This window comes from Strigops habroptila, chromosome 2 (assembly GCF_004027225.2).
Source record: "Strigops habroptila isolate Jane chromosome 2, bStrHab1.2.pri, whole genome shotgun sequence".
Classification (NCBI taxonomy): Eukaryota; Metazoa; Chordata; class Aves; order Psittaciformes; family Psittacidae; genus Strigops; species Strigops habroptila.
Genome location: NC_044278.2, coordinates 122,699,237 through 122,723,017, shown reverse-complemented (window position 1 = coordinate 122,723,017; position 23,781 = coordinate 122,699,237). Strand labels below are relative to the sequence as shown.

The following is a 23,781-nucleotide window of genomic DNA, read 5'->3' as shown; positions in this document are numbered from 1 at the left end:
TCCTCTGTCCCGCTTGGTGGAGTGTTCCTGGAGCGTGCAGACTGGATTCTTCTGGGTCATACTGAGTGGGATGACTGCACAAGGTTCGCACTTGATACTCTCCAGTGTCCAAAGGGTGTCCAGATCAGGAGATGGGAGGAAGCTGGTGTGAAATGTGTGTGGTGCACATATGAAGTCATCAGCACCAGCCCTGTTGCTCCATGGAAGCTTTGGACAGTTCTGTGCTGTTTGCCAGGGCAAACAGGTTTTAACAGACGCAACAAGGGCTTGTCTCAGTCAAGAAACAGCCAATTTCAGGTAAAACCTGAGCCAGTGCCACAGCATTGACCAAACCCCTACAGACACAGCGCTCCAGTGGTGTCCATTCTCCACCTCCCAGAAGACAGCAGCTCCCAGCCCCTGCCCATTGCTCAGCTCGTGTTTTATCCCTAACACTGGTCTTTCAAGAGCCCTGCAGCACAGGCCCATGTTCCTCACCTGGTAAGGTGCTTCAGGAACCTCCCTGAGGCTGATGAAGATCTACCTGGAAAGGGAAGGGAAGGGAAAAGAAGGGGGAAAAGAAGGGGCATTCCATTTCTTTCCCATAACTGAAGTTTGGAAAACAAAATGAAGATCAAGAATCCCACATGGATTTCATCTCTGCCCAGGAGAAGTTCACCGTGCCTCAATGCTCTGAGCTCTATTAACTGTCTGTCTGAGGAAAGAAAAATAACCCAGCATTTTCGGGATGATTCATTCATTTTTCTTTATTAATTTTTCTCTCAGCACAAAAGGAAAGAAAACCACAAGGAACATCTGGAGAATGAGCAGGAGCCATTTGTCAGTGCCACAAAGGGCGTCCGGAAAGGGCTTAGATCAATCGCGCACCTCGAGAAATGCTTCACACGTCCCCAGTCACATCAGGCAGGAACAGATTGGGTTCATTTTTATGATTTTATTTTACCTTTCCCAGCTCTGATAAACCAGGCCACAGCAAAAAGGACAGGAGCAAAATTGCCTCAAAGCCCCAGGAGGCGAGGACTCGGAATGCAACGAAAGTGTTTATTGTGAACTACAACGTGCTTTATCTGAGCAGAAAAGGTTTTAACAAGATGTGGTTGATGCTGCACAAGCACAGACTACAAAAAGGACTCCAGCTGTACCCAGTGTCAGCTGGCAACTGGAAGAAACTGCACAAACTCTACCCACTGTTGCTGTCATTTGGAGATCTTGAGACAAGACAGTACCTGCCTTTGGTAAGACACCTCTTTTAGCACTCCTAGAAGTTATGGACAAGATGCAAGAGCCCCTGAGTGAAGCCCTTAAGCCCATCTCCTATCCTCCCTGATGGAATTTGTTGTTTATTCCACATACTTCTCTCTTTTTCTTGAATAATTTATTATTTTTCACAGCTAAACTTGCTTTTATTATCCAGCGAGTGCAGGGGCAGCAGAAGCATATGCAAAGCAAAGGAAGGATGCCCAGAGGGGTTGTGCTGCCTCCATCCTTGAAGGCTTTTAGGACCCAACTGGATACAACTCTTCACAAACTGGCCTAACACTAAACCACTTCATATCTTAGACCTTCAAGCACACTTCCATGTGCATGGTGTCATCAGTGCAGATTTACGTGTTCTATAACTCTTATTTTCCTCTTTCCTCTTCTCTATCAGCTCCTCCAGAAAGTGGATGTGCCACAAGTGGAAACCACGAATTATCATTCAAAAACCATGAAGTATCACTCAAAAAACATTCAAAACCCACTGTAGCATTCACTCAGCTCTGCCATTGTTATGGATGAGATGGGAACAAAGAAGTGCAATGTCAAGACATCTTTATTAGTTTGCTGAGCCCTTTTTCCTTCCCATTGCGTTACCTGCTGGATCAGGGTTGGATTTAGGTCATTGTATTGGATCCCATCCCTGGCAGTGTTCAAGGCCAGGTTGGATGGGGCTTGAAGCAACCTGGTCTAGTGTGAGGTGTCCCTGCCCATGGCAGGGGGGTGGAACTGGATGACCTTTAAGGTTCCTTCCAACCCAAACCATGCCATGGCTCTCTCCAAGCTTGGTGAGGGTAAATACCCTTGGGAGGAGTTTACAATTCCTATTTCCTTTTTGCTTTGTGGCTGCACCTCAGAGTCTCCTACCATGTGCTATGTGCCACACAAAGAGAGGACAATCCTGCACCAAGGACTCTAAGTGATCTAGTCTGAGGATACAGGAGACAGCAGCAGAGCACAAGTCACTGGGCACTTCTGCCATAGATATGAATTAAACTCAGGATCCTCCTCTGTATCTGTTTGGTCCTCACCCCATAGATGATGGGGTTGAGCACAGTGGGCACCAGGATGTAGACGTTCCCCATGATGATGTGCACCAGTGGAGCCAGGTCCTTCCCAAACCTGTGCACCACGGACAGCCCAATCAGGGGCACGTAGAAGGCCAGGACCACACAGATATGGGCAACGCAAGTGCTGAACACCTTCACCCTCTCCTTCCACGATGCCAGCTGCAAGACAGCCTTGAGGATGAGGATGTAGGAGAGGCAGATGAGGGCGGCGTCCAGCCCCATGACCAGCAGGATGGCGGTGAGGCCGTACACCACGCTGGGGGTGGTATTGGCACAGGCCAGGTTCATCACATCCTGGTGCAGGCAGAAAGAGTGTGACAGCATCCGGGACCTGCAGAATGGAAGGGGCAGGAGGAGCAAAGGCAACGGCAGGAAGAAGAGGACTCCCCGGGCCATGGCTACCAACCCTATCTTGGCTGTTGTGGTGTTGGTGAGGATGGCAGCGTGTCTCAGCGGGTGGCAGATGGCCACGTACCTGTCCACAGCCATGGCCAGCAGCACAGTGGACTCAATGGCCGAGAGGGTGTGGATGAGGAACATCTGGACAAGGCAAGCGCCGAAGCTGATCTCCCTGGTGTTGAACCAGTAGAAGGAGAGGATACGTGGCACTGTGGACGTGGACAAGGCCAGGTCAATGGCAGCCAGCATGCAGAGGAAGAAGTACATGGGCGCGTGCAGGCTGGGCTCCATCTTCACAATGAACATCACTGTGCAATTCCCGGTGACCGCCAGGATGTACATGGAGCACAGGAGGATGGACATCCAGAAATGGGCAGCCTCCAGCCCCGGGATGCTGGCCAAGATGAAGGAGGATGGGCTGAGGTCAGAGCTGTTGGGGAAGGGCATGGCACGTGGGGGGAAGAGCAGTCATGCTATGCCATGGCACATCCCCTTCTGCAAGGGAAAGAGAAACAGCAGCTTTAGTAATCCTTTCCCATGACTGGGAATCCCACAGGGCTGTGCCTGGGAAATCCAAAGGAATCTTTGAGTTGCCACAACGCAGAGAGCTCCTCTCCTATTCTTGCAGCCCATTATGGCTATATACAATAACACATGCAACCACAAAATGCTGGCATGTGAGTCAGAACAGGAATTGCTTGGATTCTCTGAAATGCAGAACACTAAAATCTACGTTTTAAGTGATAAACCCAAGAGCTGAACTAGTTTTCTTTTACTTTTAAAGGGCAAAATGAAAAAACCCAACAGATTTTTGGTGTTTCCTGTTAAATTTCAGTTCTCCTTCAGCTTTTCCATATGCGATGCGCTGCCCCATCAGAAATGCTCTCTGAGGAACTGGCTGAGCTGCCTCCCACGGTCCAGCACTCCCGAGTGCTGCAGGGAGACAACATGTATTCATTTGTCTGCACACACAAATTGGATTTTCGTCCTTTCTGCCTGAAAACAGATGGAATATCAGTGGAGAAGAGAAGAAAATCTGATTATCCACCTCACTGTGTGTCTGTAAACCTTCCAGGAGTGCTGTGATCCAAGGAGAACAGGCAGGGAGATGAAGCCTTTGCTCCAGGTGCTTTTTTGCTCTCAAGGATCAGATTTGTTTAAATATTGGGATGGAATATCAAAAGCTGATTCAATGTCAGTGTCAGCCCCAGCCTGGCTTGGGAGTGCTTAAACAGGGACATTTAAACTGAAACAGGGGAGATTTAGGTTAGATATAAGTAAGAAGTTCTTCCCTGTGAGGGTGCTGAGGCGCTGGCACAGGGTGCCCAGAGAAGCTGTGGCTGCCCCATCCCTGGCAGTGTTCAAGGCCAGGTTGGACACAGGGGCTTGGAGCAACCTGCTCTAGTGGAAGGTGTCCCTGCGCATGGCAGGGGATTGGAGCTGAATGAGCTTTAAGGTCCCTTCCAACCCAAACCTTTCTATGATTCTAAGCACATAACTGCTGTCTGCAACATCACTGAGCTTTCTGATGATTTCCTCCCTATCCATGTAAAACAAGGATGCAGAATGTTTTATGGCAAGCTCTGCAGGCTGTTAATACACTATTTTTAAAGTAACATTCATCTGTGAAAACAATTTTAATCTTTTTTTACTGCACGTTTGTGGCGAAGCCCTTCTCCTGAAATATCAATCCTGATTTATTTCCCTGGTGTGGGGGTTTTCCGTCTTGAGTCTATAATAAATAACTTATGCTCTAGATTTTAATACACAATTCACACTCAGCACAAGTGAACTGTTACTGACAAGTCATGTAAAAGCTATTTGAGTGATGAAATCTCCAGCAAACCACTTCCATGAAGGTGGAAACTGAATGAACAAAGCACTTCAGTGATTGCCAACAAGTATCTGAGCCAACGTCCCTGCCAGCCCCAGAAGTGTGTTTACAGCGTGAGGGTCATTGTAAAGCATCTGAGGGAATATGGCTGTGAAGGGCAGGAGCTTGAAGTCAATAATCCGTGGATGTTCCAGTTCATCTTTAGTTCTTTGGCATCAATAAATGCAGAAGTGATGAGTTTGGGTTGCTAATGAAGATTGGGGTGAAGGGCAGGTTCCGTAAGGACCTTTCCTTCTGTAGAGATGGAAACTAGATCCGTGTCTTTACAAACCCAGTAAAGGCAGATTTGTTTTCCTAGGGTGATCCTCCCCCCAGCAAGCTCCAGTAACAGCATGTAAGGAGAGGTGAGCATATTCAGACAGCAAACCCATCCAACTGGAGGACCACGAGCAGCAACCACAGCAGCTGATCCCAGTAAACGCTCATCAACAGTGACTCGACTTTGTCCGATGGAACCAAAATCAGTGTAAGACCAACTTCCCGGGATGGAGCAGGCAATGGGACTGTCTTGACCAACTGAATCCATCTCTCCACTGCGATGTGGCAGTAAGAGAGGAATGTATGTACCCCCTCAAATGGAACCATTTTGAATATGTAGCCATTTCTCCATATCACCTCACCAGAAATAAAAGTATAAACAGAAGTTTAAAAGTATAAGCCAAAATTTGCTTCAGAGGGAAAAGAGAAGAGAAAAATTAAAACCAGAAGGAATCACTCAAATTCAAAGCATTTTCCAACCAAAATTGAACTCATCTTAATAGATGCTTTGATCAAATGTGTAGTTTGGGGGATTTTATTTCCTGACTGTTTGTCATCACATGTAAGCAGAAAAGCTGAACCTGCTCATAGCTCTGCTGCCCAGTCCTGGCCAAGCCACTTGCTCTGGGCAGGCACTTGCTGTATTGGGATCCATACAAGCTATGCCTGCACTAAAGTGAGGACATGGCTGGAACCTCATCCCACCATCACCCGCACCATTAACCCATTGCTCAACATGCCGGGCTGCTTCCAGCTCACCCTCCCCCAGGAATGAAGAAGCATGTAGCACCAGGCATTAGTGGAATAGCATCCCCTGAGTGTGGCACAAAGCCCTCGTCCTTAGGAAAGGAAGAAGGAAGAGCTGTGGAGCGTCCTGTGGGCCAGGAAGCACCAAGGGTCTCCAGGACAGAGAATTATCCTTATCCCTCTTTTAATTATAGTGTGGACACAGCCACAGAGTACAGCAGGGTCTGTAGCATCGCTCTGCATGCAGGAGAGTAACAGGAGAGTTTCCTAGGGCAGAGAAGATAGTGCAGGGCTCAGACAGGGCTCGAGATATGAGGAGCTGGCTGTGGGAACCAAATAGAGGTGGCAGGAATGGTCTTCCTTCTCCTTCTCCTTCTCCTTCTCAATCTCCTTCTCCTTCTCAATCTCCTTCTCCTTCTCCTTCTCCTTCTCAGTCTCCTTCTCAGTCTCCTTCTCCTTCTCCTTCTCAATCTCCTTCTCCTTCTCCTCCTCCTTCTCCTTCTCCTTCTGCTCCTCCTTCTCCTTCTCTTCCTTCCCCTTCCCCTCCCCTTCCTCCTCTCCCCATCTCCCCTTCCCTCCATCTCCCATTCCCTTCTTCCCCTCCTTTTCCCATCCTTCTTTCCTCCTTCTCCTCTCTGCTATGCCTCTGATGTGTCTCACACTGCTCTTCCTTTGCCTCACAGGAAATAAATCCATTGGCAAATACTGTCAGTGGTCCCATGGCACAAAGAGGAGAGCTCAGGGCATCACAGAATAGGAATTATCAGCTTTAAGTGTTTCATTTCTCTTCTCTCACACAAATGTTAAACCACAGTTCCCAGAGGCAGCCAGAAAGGCTTTTGAAAGTGTTCCTGTAAGACAGTACCTTATGTAGAGGTTCCCAAATCTCAGCCGTCTGCTTGTACCCTGCAGCTTCACAGGCTGGGAAGCACACGGGGTGGCAGATGAAGCTCTGCTGAAGTGGGTGATGGAGATGCCCCACATCTGCAACCCTCAGTCCACTGTGGTCTCCAGCTCAACTCATGAATGTACTGATGTATCTCCTACACATTTCCCCCCCAAACCTTTGCTTGCTGTGGTCTCTTGGGCCTTTGCTGTTTCAGGGAATGGCTGAGCTGGGAAGCTCAGGCACCCAGGGAGCAGCTCTGGAAGGTTTCAGAATGGGAGCAGTGCTGTGTGAGGATCCTCAAGACAAGCATCACTCCAGCAAAGCTCTACTCTAGGCTTTTCTGCTGAGCATTGTGTTTGTTCCCTCGTGTTGATCTTCCCTCTGACAGTAGCTGGCTATGAGCATGGGAAAGACCTTAGATATTAAGAGCAAAGTGCAATCCCATTGCGTGCTATCTCAGTGCAAAGGGACCTTCATCCCAAGACCTGCTGTGCCAAGGCTCAGGCAGAGGTTCTGGGGCTGTGCTGAAGAGTATTTCACCTTGTGCAAGGGCCCACTGGGATCTTCAGCAAAATAACTCACACAACACAAACAAACAGAGTCCTGGGAATCATCCCCTTGGGAATGTTCCGTTCTCCCTTTCCCTTTTTTTAATGGAGATGTTCCCTCATTATCCTTTTCTCTCTCTTCCAGGCACTGGTTTGTGTATAGCAGAACAGAAAGACTAATCCTGGGCTAGTGTGAAGTGCTGAGCAGGCAGAAACAGGCCAGTTCTGGTGTGTAATCCTGTCCTGAAACCTTTTGCTGCTTCACCCCTCCAAGGTGAACATGGGCCATTTCCTCTTATTCTCCACCATGGTCAATGCTAGCCAAAATATGGCTTAAAACCAACAAAAACACAGCTCCGTAATTTGGAGACATGAAAGATTTGTGGCCGTTCTGTCTATGGGAGGGTGGAAGCCACAGGGATCGTAAAACCTTTCTGCATGCCTGGCAGAGACCCAGCCAATGGCACAGCAATAGGATGCTGGGATGCCTCCTGTCACCTCCCACCCCTGGATATCTCCTCCTCCCACCCCTCTGAAGGGCTCAGTCGGTGCATGGCAGATCTCAGCTGGAGGACTGCACTATGTGGCCTTTAATGCCAGGAAGTTTAGCCATTCCTATTATGCTTTTTTTACCACACCAGACCCCCAGGCACAATCCTGATGCAGCTCTACTTCATACAATACTTCCTACATACTCCATACAATCATTTGCTCATCTACAGCAAATACTGAAGATTTTAAGCAACTCCAATCTGGTATCTGTGTGTCATATAACCAGAAAACAAAATGGCTTAATCAAGTCTTTTGACCTTTCACAATGAATAGATGTTCTTTTATTGAAGATACTGCACACAAACACTACATTCAATGCAAAACAATGGCTGGACTGAGTGCTGTTTGCCAACTTAACAGGACCTAACCCTCAGAAAATGTTCTGTGCTTCTGGAGCTGGACTCCATTTTGTGGTGTGTTTCCAGTTGGACAATGACTGAGATATTCAGAGTGGCTCCAAACTCTTGGCCCTATTGAGCTTGCTGCCTGGGTTAGCTATGCCTATGCTGTAGCATGCAGTGAGGGAACAATGACCACATGCAAGTGAGTCTGAGTGAAGCTTACTCGCTGTTATCTGGCTACTAGAGTTAGCACAACATGCGTTGCAGATACTTTATCCACCCCATTGCATGACTTGATGATCTTACAGGTCCATTGATTGTCAAGTCCATTGATTTGACTTGATGATCTTAAAGGTCTTTTCCAACAGAGTTGATTCTATGATTCTCTGACTTGCAAAGAGAAAACCATGCAGCCCATTTTCCTTTAATTGTCTCCCTCTGACTGGGGCATCCGTCTAGATCACTGGCATTCACGCTTGGGGAGTTTGCAGGCTTCTGGAAGGGACAAAAACATCATGCTGGGACAAAACATGGAGGATCACAGCTCTGGGTTGAGGGACAGCATCCGAGTGGATCTGCAGTTCTTACATCTGGAGTGACCTGTGTGAATGGAGCACAAAGAAACCAGTCCACTACTTCTGGACAAGAAACCAGTCCACTAGTGCTTTCTGGCAGAACTGGTGGAGGACCAGCCAGATTCACTCTTCTTCCACAGTGCCCTGAGCAAAGCCTCACGGATGTGGCTGGATTTTATGCTGTAGATAATGGGGTTGAGAGCAGGGGGGATAATAAGGTAGGTGTAGGCCACCAAAGTGTTAGCCAGAGGAGGAACATTCTTTCCAAAGCGATGGATCATGGACAGCCCGATCATTGGGATGAAGAACACTAGAACAGCACAGATGTGGGAGACACATGTGTTCAGAGCCTTGAGACACTCGTCCTTGGTTGCAAGGCTGACCACAGTTTTAATGATCAGGATGTAGGACAGCACAATGAAGATGAAGTCCATCCCCACCGTTGATAAGAGAACAATCATACCGTAGAAGACATTGACTTTTGTATCTGCACATGCAAGGTTCATGATATCAGGGTGGAAACAAAAAGAGTGAGAAAGCTCAGTCTTCCCACAGTAGGTCAGTCTCTTGAGCAAGAAGGGGATGGGAAGGAGGGAGACCATAGCTCTCACTATAATTGCCAGACCTATTTTCATGACAGTCGTCTTGGTCAGTATGGATGGATGTCTCAAAGGATGGGAGATGGCAATGAAGCAGTCGAATGCCATCGCCAGGAGCACAGAGGATTCAATGAAGGACAGTATGTGGATAAAATACATCTGAGTGAGGCAAGCATCAAACCCAATCCTTCGCATATTAAACCAAAAAATGCCCAGGGTAGTGGGCAGGGTACAGAAAACTAAGCCCAGGTCAGTGACTGCCAGCATGGAGAGGAAGTAGTACATAGGTTCATGAAGACTTTGGGTCTTCTTTATGATGAATAGGATCATGCAGTTTCCCAAGAGAGCAATAAGGTACAGTGCACAGAAAGGGATGGAGATCCAGTGGTGAAAGGCTTCCAGGCCTGGGATGCCCATCATGAAGAAAGCTGAGGGCTGATAGAAGGAGCCATTGACTTCCTCTGTGGTATGTGGGCCATGCTCCATCCCAGCTCAGCTCTCACATGACCTATACCTAAAACAAACCAACAACAGAAACTCCATGTAGTTGTACTCTCCTCTGAGTACAGAAGTGGGTAATGATACATGCTACATCCCTCCATCTCCTCACCAACCTATGCAGGTGACCCATGTTGTTTAGGACACTGGTAAATCTACCATAGTGCCACATATGGCTACACTCTTGTTTATCCATTAAACTATAAAATGGAGGAAAATTATGGACTTTAAAAGGAAAAAAGAAAAGTCTTTTTAAAATAAAAGTGAAAAGATTCCTGGTGAGTGCTTCTGGTTTACAGATGTCCCCACATTCCACAGGTTGAAATGCTCTACTGAGCAACCAAATGCTTTTTCTACAGCCATCCCAACCCAACTAAGCTGCTGAGGTGCTGGCTTCTTTTTGATGTTAACTAGAGGTCAAAGGACATGAAAACAGTGAATTTTAACTCTGACTTCTTAGTTAAGAAATTCATTGGAAACAAATGCATAATATAACAGGGGATCAGGCACGTGGAAGCTGCTGCTCTCAGCTGGCCACCAGGGTAAGGTGGATTTCCAGTTGCTCTCGCATCCAAGTTGTTGCTCATCTAATAATCCACCTCACTGTTAGGTGAAGGGACATAAATGAGCGAAACCCCACTCGCGAGGTGCCTGTGACTTTATTAATAACAGGCCAAAGCACAAGAAGTTGCAGGTTCAGAAGCGTTGTGGAAGCATCCATGGAAAGTCTTTGGGTCTGAATCAGAGAGAAAAGGGCACAAAGCGGTATGGTGGGATTTTCACACAGGGATCAAGAGTATGGGGTGAGTGAGGCCTTTACAGAAACCCAGCAGATGTCTGCTCTAGTGAGTTCCACTGGGATGGGTGGGAGTTGGAGAAATGCCCTTGGGTAAGAGACCAAGGAAAGAGGCCAGCAGAAAGCCACTGAGATGAATAAGGGTTGGAGCAATGTCCCTGGATAACAGACCAAAGAAAGAGGCTTGTTCAGCCTGGAGAAGAGAAATCTTTGCAGGGAGCCGGTAGCAGCTTGCCCCTACCTACAGGAAGGCTACCAAGAAGGCTGTGCCAGGCTGTGCCAGGCTCTTCACAGCAGTGCAGGGACAACAGGTACAAGTTGAAACAAGGGAGGTTTAGGCTGGATATAATGAGAAATGTTTCCCATGACGATGGTCAAGCGTTGGAACGGGTTGCACAGAGAGGCTGGGCATCTCCATGCTTAGGAGTTTTCAAGACCCAACTGGATGATGCCATGAGCAGCCCTGTCTGGCCTCATAGCTGGCCCTGCTTGGAGCAGGGCTTTGGGCTAGAGATCTTCTGAAGTGTCTCCAACCTGAATTATCCGATGAATCAATGAGGTTTCAATCCTCTTGGAGGATTCAGCTGTCTCAACACAATCCAGGTTCCTACATTACACATGTCCTAGTGGTAGGACAAGGGGTAATGGGTTCAAACTTAAACAGGGGAAGTTTAGACTAGATATAAGGAAGAAGTTCTTTACAGTGAGGGTGGTGAAGCACTGGAATGGGTTGCCCAGGGAGGTTGTGGATGCTCCATCCCTGGCGGTGTTCAAGGCCAGGTTGGACAGAGCCTTGAGCCACGTGGTTTAGGGCAAGGTGTCCCTGCCCATGGCAGGGGGGTTGGAACTAGATGATCTTAAGGTCCTTTCCAACCCTTATGATTCTATGATTCTATGATTCTATGACAGTGCACCCTAGCAGAGCTGCTGGAGTGGTTGACGGGGTCCCCAAGCCCCCTTGTGCCTTCTGTGACGGAATGACTGGCTGGATGGATGGGGAAAGCATCCACCCATTTTGGATGTGCAAAACCAGAGCTGATTAAGGGAAAAGAAATATTTGTGGTTTCAGTCTTAATGCACCTTCTTAATGACCACGAGTGACCAAAGAGTGCGTGAGTTATGGGCAGGAGGGTTTACTCTAACACAATTCATTTTTGAATACGCATACATATCATTCGTGATGTATTTATTATGTTCCTAATGCAATTTTGCTCCATTAGCCTCTCAGCCTGCTCGAGACTCTAATACAGTGATAAATCCCACGTCTTAGCAAGGATGAATCTCCCTGCTCCAGGGCGCAAGCACGGAGTAGCTGATGGGAACCCGGGAAGACCCAAAGTCAATTTATTTCCTCCACTTTACCTTCCTCACCAAGTTACACATTGGTATCAGAAACTGGCTTGGCCAGTGTCAGTGTCAGTTGCTGAAGGGACACAAGCCACAGCCCTTCTTCACCTGGCACAGGGTGCCCAGAGAAGCTGTGGCTGCCCCATCCCTGGCAGTGTTCAAGGCCAGGTTGGACACAGGGGCTTGGAGCAACCTGCTCTAGTGGAAGGTGTCCCTGCCTGTGGCAGGGGGTTGGGACTGAATGACCTTAAGGTCCTTTCCAACCCTAACTATTCTAAGATTCTATGTTCTGTGATTCAGGAGGTGCCACAGATGTGGGTGGGCAGCCAGCGCTTTCCTAATGCATTGGCAGCAGTTGACAATGACAGAAGGAAACTGTCCAGGGGTACCTCTGGTCCTAAGGGGCATCTGGGAGCTCCCCAAAGGTAAGAACTGTCCCTTTCTGCCACTCCAGTAGTCTCTGAGCAGCGAGAATTAACTGGCAGCCTCCTGCGATTCAGCCTTATTTGGAGGCTGTGTTAGAAACCCCCCAAATCTGTACATGCCTGTTTGTCCCTAACTGCCTCCCTCCCAGCAGCATCTAGCAGATATCAGAACACTCAAAGTTACTGAGATTCAAGAGGTTTCCTTGAATATGAAGGTGGATAAAGAGGAGAGACTGTTGGAGCGCAGTGGGAAAGAGAGGACGAGTGAGAACTCACCAAGGTCCGTATAAGCAATGCTCCTCCTACAAGAAAACCTGCCTGCAAACCTGATTTCATTGGACACTGGCAACTCCTACCATGCTGTATAAAGCTATTTAGAAATGGGCTCTGCTACCTCTGCTCCTCTCTGAGCTACTCTGGAGTGTTATGTGCTCCTACGTGTTAACAGACACGGATCCCACTCCAAGCTGCTTCTTTCTCCTCCATGTTTTCTCTCTGTGTGTGTGTATACATGTGTCTATAAATAATATATATAAACATATAGAAGACATAAAATATAGAAAATATATATCAAGCATGCACGGTAATTTATGTTTATGTATATTTATATGTGTATATACAACATATGGCACACACACATATGTTACACCTCCCAGATGACTATCCTGGGACAGCAAATACACCTTTCACACTGCAGCCAAGCCCTGACAAGGAAACAAACCTCCAGATAGTGCAGGATGTACTTTAAAAGGCTAAAGGCAGCTCCTGGGCAGTGTTTGCTGCTGGACAAGCCAAGCATCCTGCCACAGGGAGAAAAGCATCTGTCCAAGGCATTTCTGCTCCCCAGGCTGCTGGGGAAGGAGCCAGGCACAGATGCACACTCCTCATGGAGGACACGGTGCTGTCCCTCCTGCTCCAGCCCCCAAAAGCCACCTCCTGATTTCTTGCCTGTCTCTGATTTTCAGCTATAACTTAAGCAAAGCGCTGGTACTTTAAGGGTTCTTTCAGCAAAGGCAAGAGCAGGGGCTTGGGAGCCTGGGGAAGGATGAGATTCAGAGATCTGCTGTTTTCCCAAAAGGAGACTGCTATTTTCACAACTGCATCTCTGCCAACTCAAGCAACCAAGGGAGAGCTCAGCCAAGGGAGGAGGATCAGCAAAGGGACTCTGGGGATGCAGCACCCACAGAGCCAAGTTTCTGTTGACTTTCCAGGCAGGGACAGGAACGTGCCATTCCCACCAACTGAGCCAGGCCAGAGAGTGGAAGAGCAGGCTGACTCTTGCACAAAGCCCACAGCACACTGGCAAGCAGCACCACGATGGATGGATCACCCCCAGCAGTACCATGGTGCCAGCGCTGCCTGAAATCACAGCCACCCACTTCCTCCAGCCCATCCAACCCAGAGCATCCCACGGAGTAATGTGGACCTCTGAGCAGTGCTTCAGAGACACATCTCCCCGCCCCACTGGTGTCCAGCCCATAAACCACAGGAGTGCAGTGATAGAGGCGTTGCCGGTTGCCGGCGGTACTTACCAAGCGTGGCGCCGGGGGCCCAGGGGCTTTGTGACCTTTGCAGGCAGCACAACCCCGTTGTGTTGCAGAGGAAGAACCCACGTCCGCATCCTGGCACCAGGAGGGCCGTGCTTATAACGCGCCCCAAGGTCTGACCCTGCCCAATCACCCGGGAGCCCCAGCTCCCCACGCACAAACCGCGTGAGCTGCACCAGGGGAATCGAGCAAGCAGTAAATGATCATTTGCCATTTACGATGCTCTCCCAGTGGCAGGATTCGCTCCTGGTGGTTTGCTGGGCGACATGTTTGCAGCTCGCTGTGATTTATGGCTGGCAATGCTGCTGCTCTGGCAACATGCGTCGTTCTTATTGTGAGAGTGGATCTGTAGTGCAAATAGCAATAAATCTTGCCAGAAGAGTGCCTGCAGCATCTCCTCAAGGAGTAACAGAGGTGAGGTTGTAGCTAACCCCCTCTGACTCGTAAGACATGGAAGGTTTAATTAGAATCGTGATGTATTGCACAATAAAACCAAACTAAATATTACCAAGCCAAACACTGACATATTAGTGGATATACTCACAGATGGCCCTGTTGTATCTAGATTACTATAAAATTACTATTAACCCCTATTTCTGTGGCTGCCAAACCAAGACACAGGCAAGCTAATGCGTTTGCACATTCTCCTATGAGGTGTCTATTGTAAATACAGCCACTGGACCTAAGGATACTTGTGTAGTTGTAAACCAGACCATGCCAGGGCACTGCCCATGATGGACATCAGCAAATTATTGTCATGGATCTGTTGGAGCAAGCCCGGAGGAAGCCATGAGGATGATCAGGGGCTGGAGCGCCTCCCGTATGAAGACAGGCTGATGTTTCCATACTGTGTTCCTACCAAGTCATTCCCGGTGGTTTTCTGCTTAATCCCTTTTCCCAGACGCACAGGTATTGCACGTAGATAGGGGGAAGCCTAAGGATCTGTTGATCTATTTTCTCATCTTAACCCCCCCCTGCTTTCCCAGAAGCTAAGGGGAGCTCAGCCCCTACTTGGCACACATTGGTCTATTGCTAGGAATATCTATAATTTGAGCCTAGGTCAGTGCTGATCACATTTGCTGTACAGGCCAGAACTCAGCATGTGAGCACGGGCAGGAGAGTAAGGACGGATGGTGAGGAGGGAAGGGAAAGGTGGGGAACTTGGTCCTCCCATGTAATAGCCTTTATAAGACCCTGTTCATAGCGTTTAGGAAGGGAATGTTCATCAGAGAAACACAAATAAAGGACAGGAAAGGGATGAGGAAGATCCAGGAGAACAGGAGCACCATTGCTGCCTGAAATCCTAGAACCATGGAATCCCAGACTGGTTTGGGTTGGAAGGAACCTTGAAGCTCATCCAGTTCCAACCCCCTGCCACAGGAAAGAACACCTTCCACTAGACCAGGTTGCTCCAAGCCCCAATCACCACAATGGCACTAATTCTGGATCCCTTCTTTTCTCCTAGTGCAGGATTCCACCTCCTGTGTGTCCGCACATGGGTCTGAATTGAATGTTGAGACTCAAAGGCTGCTGTGAAGGTTTCGCCTCCTGCCAGCCCAGCAGTGCTCCTCACGGTTGCTCCAGCCTTGGCAGGTCCAGGGCAGGGGATGCAGGCAGGCATTTAGGGCCACGAGGATGATCAGGGGCTGGAGCAGCTCCTGTATGGAGACAGGCTGAGAACATTGGGGCTGTTCAGCCTGGAGAAGAGAAGCTGCGTGGAGACCGAAGAGAAGCTTCCAGTGTCTGAAGGGGGCTACAAGGATGCTGGGGAGGGACTCTTCATCAGGGACCGTAGCAGTAGGACAAGGGGTGATGGGTTTAAACTGAAACAGGGGAAGTTCGGGTTAGATATAAGGAAGAAGTTCTTCCCTGTGAGGGTGCTGAGGCGCTGGCACAGGGTGCCCAGAGAATCTGTGGCTACCCCATCCCTGGCAGTGTTCAAGGCCAGGTTGGACCCAGGAGCTTGGAGCAATCTGCTCTAGTGGAAGGTGTCCCTGCCCGTGGCAGGGGGTTGGAGCTGGATCAGCTTGAAGCTCCTTTCTAACCCAAACCATTCCATGTCCCCATCCTCCTTGCTTCAAATAGTTTCAAAAAGGCAAATGCTGTTTGATCACACACAGGTTTCTTTGGCTGCAGCGGCTGCCTGGAAGGCGGATTGCAGCCCAGAAGGGATGTCTGCTCCTTGGCAGGCTGCTCCGCTCACTTGGTACCCATGGAGCAGCGCTGGCACCAGCAACTCTGGCATCACGAGCAGTAAAGCAACGTTCTTCCAAGTCAGCCATCTACTGAGGAGCAGAAATAGCTTTGAGGAAAGGAGCTCAGGGGGGCTTGGACATGGACCAGCTTCTTTAATGACAGATCCCCCAAAGGACCACACAGCCCTCAGCTGGGCAGCTCTCCTGCGCTGGGATCTCCGCTGGGACTTACTGTGAGGGGAAAACCCTCTCCTCTGAGCTCCAGGGATGTGCCTGTAGCAGCAGGTAACCACCCAGGGGACGTGTGATGGGGTAGACGCCAAAGATCCAGCAGCTCCTTGCAGGGGCGGTTGTTGCTGCTCCCTGTTCTTTGTGTGTGAGAGAGGGCTGTGCTTGAAGATACTGGAACTGGTGGGGTTGGGACTACAGTCCTGGCCTGAAAGGTGTGGGTAGATGCTGGAGAAGGATGCCATGGGGCCAGGCTTTGTGGTGGGAAGTCACAGAATCATAGAATCATAGAATAGTTAGGGTTGGAATGAATCATTTAGGTTGGAAAAGATCCTTAAGATCACCAAGTCCAACCGTTAACCTAAAACTACCACGTCCACCACTAAACTATGTCCCTAAGTCCTGGGGAAGGATGGAGAAGGAAGGCTCCAGTTTGGGGTTGCAGTAAGTGCATGAGGGACTTATATGGGGCAGAACTCAGGTCAGGGGCAGCTGTACATGGGCATGGGAGAGGGGAGGATAAACAAGCCCTCTGGATCAGAGTTTGCTGCAGAGACCTTTGCAAACGTCACCCCTTCAACTCTGGAGGTTTAAGTAGCCTTGAAAGGGGACCATGCCTTCACTGCTGTGCCTGGTGTCAGCAGTAGCTCTCCTGCACTCTGTGTTTGAGGTATCTAAGCTGTCTGCAAGGCTTTGTGTAGTCTGTGAAAAGGAGGATCAAGAGATGGTGAAGCCCAGATGTGACTGTTCATGTATTTCTGTGCAACTGCCAAATCTGCAGAGACCTTCACTGGCTCTTGGTCCTTGCTGAGTGTCCTGCCATGACAGCACCAGGCAGCAGCTGTGGGTAAAACCGTCCCAAGCTCTCCAGGCTCTGATGTATGGATGTTTCTGTGTTTAGTGTCCACCTTGCTGCTCGTACATCTCTTCAAGCAAAACCCTTGTTCAGTAGTTGCAAACAGGAATCAATCTTCTGCCAGAGCACTGCAGTCTCCAGCTCTATCATCCACCCTGAAACTTGTCTAATTTAACTTCACCACCTTGGGAACAACAGGATGACCCCACACAGAGCCTGGAAGGAATTACAGAGGCAGACAATGCCACTGCAGCATGGGCTTCTGCATGGAGCAGGGCAGTAGAACCTATGTGGAGTTGAAGCTGTATTTAGGCCTGTCCAATGGCAGCTTGTTCAGAGGATGATCCCCCCGGGCTGTTTGAGCAGAAAAAATAGTGTCTTTAATTGAAATCATCACAAAGCTCAGGGTGAAGTGAAGTGATGTCAACCCATCTCCTGCGCTGCGGCCCTCGGTCACCACCACCTCAGCCTGCGGAAGAGAATGAGCCGTTGTGTGGGCAAACATTGACATATTTAATGCCTGGCTGGGTACATCGGGTGAATAATAGGATGTGGGGATCCAGAAAATGCAGAGGACAGGGAGTGCTGCCGCAAAGCAGCTGCTTTTGGTGCATGGGGTGGAAAATCAAACAATCCCGGAGGTATCTGCAAACATTGCAAGCCCTCTATTTCATTTTCCTTTGTTAAGCAAAGCTGGTAGATAGAGGTGATTCAGAGGCTGAGAGGTGAGAGTAGGTCAACATGACCTGAATGTAAGTTGCTAGAATACAGTGTCATGCAGAGCATCATGTACAGCGTGGCCCAAACCTTCACCAGCAGGATAACACTGCCTGAAAAAACACCTGGGATGCGATAAATTAACCCTGATGGGGAAGGAATGTGGAGGCAAAGCTGTGAAACTCACTGCTGGTGTGTGATCCCAGTGAGAGTGTGCCTGATCCCCAGACTCAGCATTGCTGTGGCTCTTGGACAAGCATCATTCCATGGGGACTTCCTTACAAGCCCCGTCCAACCTGGCCTTGGACACTGCCAGGGATGGGGCAGCCACAGATTCTCTGGGCACCCTGTGCCAGCGCCTCAGCACCCTCACAGGGAAGAACTTCTTCCTTATATTTAACCTGGACTTCCCCTGCTTCAGTTTGAACCCATCACCCCTTGTTCTATCGCTACAGTCCCTGATGAAGGTCCCTCCCCAGCATCCTTGTAGCCTCCTTGAGACACTGGAAGCTGCTCTGAGGTCTCCACTCAGCTTCTCTTCTCCAGGCTGAACAGCCCCAATGTTCTCAGCCTGTCTGCATATAGGAGCTGCTCCAGCCCCTAATCATCCTCGTGGCCTCCTCTGGAGTTGCTCCAACAGTTCCATGTCCTTCTTATGTTGAGGACACCAGAACTGCATGCAGTGCTCCAAGTGGGGTCTCCCCAGAGCACAGCAGAGGGGGAGAATCCCCTCCCTGACCTGCTGCTCACGCTCTGGGGGTGCAGCCCAGCACATGGTGGGGTTCTGGGCTCAAGCGCACACTGAAGCTGGGTCATGAGGAGCTTCTCATAGACCAACACCCCCAAGTCCTTGTCCTCAGGCTGCTCTGAATCACTTCTCCAGCCAACCTGCAGCTGCACGGTTTCTGCCTCCTTGTGCTTGCCATCAGCAGCACAGCAGTGGCTGGTGGAAGGAGAGGACATGGCATTAGTGACAGAGACACCACTGTTTTGCCAAAAACAAACCCAGAAAGCACATGTGGAAAGAACACTTCACTTTTAGGTGCATCCCTGAGTGCCTAAAACAGGATCAAATGGGTCCAGGTGCTTGCTGGGGGCAGGAACAACCACTATCTGCTCTACAGGAAGATTTCCTATGCCAATGAATCAATCAATCCAGAGGGTTTCGAGGCCCCATCTGGATCAAGGTGGCCGGATCATGTTGTACATCACACAGGAATTTCACATTTGTCTTCACCCCATTTCATAAGGTTCAAAGAGAAAACTTGCAAGGTTTAAAGATAAATTCCAGAATATCAATTTGAAAAGACTTCGGGGTTTGATCTCACCAACATGTTTTGTATTTTTTAGGTTATCAATCAGTCATGATTTGAAGAAGATATTGCAGCGAGCATGTGGGTAACAGTGGCAAGGCCTGAGCGCGGAGCTGCGGGAGGGCAGTAATGACATTATGTTGCTGTTCTGCAAAATGATTTCTCCAAAATAAATCCCTGAGACATCATCAACCTGGTTGAAATTCAATCTGGCAAATGAGAAAACGCCATCAGATGACTCCGCTTCCAAAAGGGACTGGGGAAGGATCAAGGGAATTTGATAACTGACGTACAAGTAACTCTGACGTTGAATGGAGTCAGAATCCTGCTGCTGCTCCTGCACATACAGGTTTTTTCTTGTTTGTTGCACAGACCAGATGTGAATCTGAAATGGTTTCTCAAAACAGAAAAGCCTCCAAAAGAAAGCTTTTGGAAAAAGGAAAGGTGGAAGTGAAAGGAGAAATATCCATTAGAATTGGTGCTCATCGATCTTCCAGTTCCTTTGAGAATAACATCCCCTTGGAAACCAAATTTGTGACCAAAATTCTGCTTTTTGGACAATCTGGTCTGCAGATCTTCTGCAGAGCTGCGTTGGTGTCCCTCCTGCTGCTTCCGCAGCCTGTGCACAAGCACAAGTCCTTGCAGGAGAAGGGGAAAGGTGGGAATCAGGGAAGACTGATGGGAGAGGTGCTGGTTTGAGGGCTCTGAGGCATTGTCCTGTGATGTCCAGCATCATCACAGAGGTCAGAAGATGAGGCACCACAAGGACAGCCACAGGATACCATACTCAGGTACCACAGGTTGTTGGCCTTTATGCCTAGAGAAGCCATCTTATAGAGTCATAGAATCATAAAATCATAGAATAGTTTGAGTTGGAAGGGACCTTCAAAGCTCATCCAGTCCAACCCCTCTGCAAGGAGCAGGGACATCTCCAACTAGATCAGGTTTCTCAGAGCCACATCCAGCCTGGCCTTGAGTGTCTCCAGGGATGGGGCATTCACCACCCCTCTGGGCAACCTGTGCCAGTGTTTTCTTTCCAGGTTTTTAAAGAGCATTTAACAAAGCCAGAGCCTGAGAGGACAATGCAGATGTCTTTGGATAGTCACCACACCTGCTTTCTCTATTATCAAAGTTAGGAGGAATGAAGTATTTCTCTGAGATCATTAGTCTGATGGATTCACTGCAATGGGGACACACAACCAGCCTGACCTTGTTGAGGAAGAACGTGGTGGGGGTGCAGGCACTGAAGGCAATTTCCATGGAATTAGACCAGATCAGGCTTGGTGAGGCTGGTGGCATCAGGAAAGGTAGGACTGAACCTGAGGACAAAACACAAAACTTGTCTGGGTGCATGGAAGCTTCTCTTCACCTTTGCAACACAGGGATGTAGTTTCTAACAAGAATAAGGAGATTAGACCACAGAGGCTAACCCATCAGTATGGGTGTCTGGTGATTAAAGATGCTGCTGTTGCTGGGGAATAGTTTCTGGATGCTGTGGCTGAGTCAGTAATGGAGCACCCTGCAATGGAGGCAGAGATGAATACCTAACTAAGGGCCCTGCAGACCATCCAAGCGATGATGCTACAGTTTCATGCTGTCTGTTCTGTGCTAATCCTAGAATTCATAGACAATTTGGTCAAAAGGGACTTGAAGAGCTCATCTGGTCCATCCCTCACACTGAAATGTGTTCATGGGTTTCTAAATGAGGGTGGATAAGCTCCTCCTCTATGCAAGAAGAGATACAATGGTAGGGCAGAGAGCCACAAGACTCACCATGTTTAACCAAGGTGCTGAGAGGAGGAGAAGGAGAACGAGAAGGAGAAGGAGAAGGAGAAGGAGAAGGAGGAGAAGAAGAAGGAGGAGGAGAAGGAGAAGGAGAAGGAGAAGGAGAAGGAGAAGGAGAAGGAGAAGGAGAAGGAGGAGGAGAAGAAGGAGGAGGAGAAGAAGAAGGAGAAGGAGAATTAGAAGGAGAAGGAGGAGGAGGAGAAGGAGAAGGAAAATTAGAAGGAGAAGGAGAAGGAGGAGGAGAAGAAGAAGGAGGAGGAGAAGAAGAAGGAGAAGGAGGAGGAGAAGAAGAAGGAGAAGGAGAATTAGAAGGAGAAGGAGAAGGAGGACAGGGGAGCCATCCCCTGGTGACAGTGAGCAGCAGCTCCCAGGCATGGTCTGGTAATCCAACAAGGTCAGGCTCAGCAGCCACAAGCCTCATTTTCTCCCACAGCTGGACACTAGGATTATGCTGCACATCCTGAAACCCACCTTGAGCTTCTTGAAGGGCCCTTGTGAGCCACAAGCTGAGGGTTTATTCAGGCATGACCTGCAGCACTATAAACACCTCCAGTGGGTCACATTCACCAGATGCAATTCAAGATGAAGTGTTTGTTATCCTGGATGTGGGGTTGGGGGTTTGAGTTTGTTTGAAGTTTCCTGAGAGCGTCTCACATATTAGAGCAGATGTGCTCCACAGCTCTGTCGGCTTCATTGACCTCTGACTGTCACAGGAGCTGGGACTCCAGACCCACATGTAGTCCCAGATTTGGGACACTGAATTCAGCTGAATCCAGGGAAACCCAGAAGCTGGATTCTTGGGGTATTTCCTCAGCACTTTGACAAGCTGTGAGCTCTTTTATGGTGTCCCACTTTGTGTGCTTAAAAAGTCCAATTCATTTTTGGCCTCAGCCATGATCCACTTCATTCTCAAGGTTGAGATTAATGTATGAAATCTGTTTACATGGAGCTAAAAGCTGCTCTGGCCGGTGATGTGTAAACACATGGGTGTGGAGATGTCAACAGAGGATTTTGTGGTCTTAAACACAGTCAGAACATTAGTCCATGTCCCGTTCCAAAGATACAGCAAACTTTCCCAAAGAACCCTTCTCAGGATCACCCCATTCACATTGATTTGCTACAGGGTCCCCAAGATGCAAAAGCAGAGGATGTGAATGGTTGCTACTGAAGATAATAAAAAGAAAGAAGTATCTGAGTGGTATCACCAGAGTATCCTAGATCTGACCCAGTTTGTCTGTTGACTCCCTTAACGTCATATTTAGGGCCCATTTTTAACGTCTTGCACAGCAGAGGAGGTTTTACAGCAGAAAGCTGTGCTGCTGCAGCATCTTCTGGGAAGATAAACCCTGTGAAATCAGTGAACACAAAACCAGCTGGATCCATTGCAGGGGCAGTTCCTGGTTGACCAGTTCAGCAGGAAGGTTTCACACACGGCTTAAAGAGGAGATTGGTACGAAACAAATATTGACCAGAATAAGACGCACGTGAGGCAGCATCTGGACATCATTTACTTTCACATCACCAGAGCTCCTGTATTCACCAGGCTGCGAAGGCGCTGCTGTGAAGTTCCCAGTTTACACATTTTGCTAGCACAAGAGAATTGTGTGGTGGCAAATGGAGGCGCAGGGCTGAGCAAATGCAGATAAGAAACAGGATGGACAGGTGGGAAGCACTTGTAGCAGAATTGGTTTGTACATTATTGCTCTGGGTGCTGGCAATGGAAAGTCAAACAGAGAGGAGCAAACAGAGGTGCTGGGGACACACACGGTCCTATCAATGATTAAATGAAGCTGGGGAATCGCTGTGACTCAGGGACAGCCGGAGCAGAGCTGGGCTCAGGGGAGCTGCAGCAATGGTGGGTGCTAAAGAGAATTCCTAATCCTGTGTTTCCCGGAGCAGAGTCTTGGGTGATCTCAAGGTCCTTTCCAACCCAAACCCTATGGCTGATTCTTAGACTAATAATGTAATAATTGAGTGGGACAGGAACAGGAGCAGCCCAAGCTAGTGCCTCCAGGGAGGGACCCAGAGCAAAGAAATTCCTGGATTTTATACCCTGATGTTCCATGAACCCAACCATCACATGCTGATCATGAGCCTTACACTTGTCTTTTGGTCCAATGGTGAAATTTCGTCTGGGGTCTCCTCGTTTATAGAATCAGAGAAGGGTTTGTGTTGGAAGGCACCTTAAAGCTCCTCCAGCTCCAACCCCTGCCACGGGCAGGGACACCTTCCACTAGAGCAGGTTGCTCCAAGCCCCTGTGTCCAACCTGGCCTTGAACACTGCCAGGGATGGGGCAGCCACAGCTTCTCTGGGCATCCAGCACCTCACCACCCTCACAGGGAAGAACTTCTGCCTTATATCTAACCCAAATCTACCCTTTTTCAGTTTGAACCCATTCCCCCTTGTCCTGTCACTACAGAAGATGAAGAGCGGGAAACCCATCATTAAGGTTTTTTCACTTTCTGGATGTAAATTCGTTCTTATCTCTCAATTCCTTCTTATCTCTCTGGTTTGTTGCTCCCTGCAGAAGGAAGTATCTATCTCCTTTATCTTCCAATTTGCACTGGTCTCAAAGCCTTCACCTGCATAACTAAGCCCAGGTTGTAAATTAAGTTCAGCTTTATCTAGGTGGCAGTTGGCTGCTTTCAGCCCAAGGCTCCAGCAACTTCAGCTCCCCATGCTCAGCTCTGCTCATCGCTGAACAGAACCACCCAGCCAAAATAAGCTCAGTTACAGGATTCAGCTGACTCAGTTTGAGTCATAACAGCCATTGCCTGCACGCCTCAAGGCAGCACATTTATACTGGAACCTGAATCAGGAGGCTGTGTGGTACCTGGCCACGTTACCCTGTAATGTGGGTGAGGTGCTCTTAGGATAGATAAAAACTAATAATGGAATCAACCAGGTTGGAAAAGACCTTCAGGATCATCCAGTCCAACCGCTC

General features: G+C 48.8%; 2 protein-coding genes across 2 annotated transcripts; both read right to left on the bottom strand.

The window, feature by feature from the left end:
- Nucleotides 1–2,219: 2,219 nt before the first annotated feature.
- On the bottom strand, nt 2,220–14,206 carry LOC115604318 (olfactory receptor 51E2-like). Its single transcript, XM_030477310.1, has 2 exons — nt 13,728–14,206; nt 2,220–3,221 (listed from the first exon to the last, which is right to left on the bottom strand). Exon 2 carries the CDS (start codon nt 3,171–3,173, stop codon nt 2,220–2,222), a length of 954 nt encoding a protein of 317 aa, XP_030333170.1. The 5' UTR covers nt 3,174–3,221; nt 13,728–14,206.
- LOC115604322 (olfactory receptor 51G2-like) lies at nt 7,886–9,630 on the bottom strand. Its single transcript, XM_030477316.1, has one exon. The coding sequence runs from the start codon at nt 9,613–9,615 to the stop codon at nt 8,614–8,616; it is 1,002 nt and encodes a 333-aa protein (XP_030333176.1). The 5' UTR covers nt 9,616–9,630; the 3' UTR covers nt 7,886–8,613.
- Nucleotides 14,207–23,781: the final 9,575 nt, after the last annotated feature.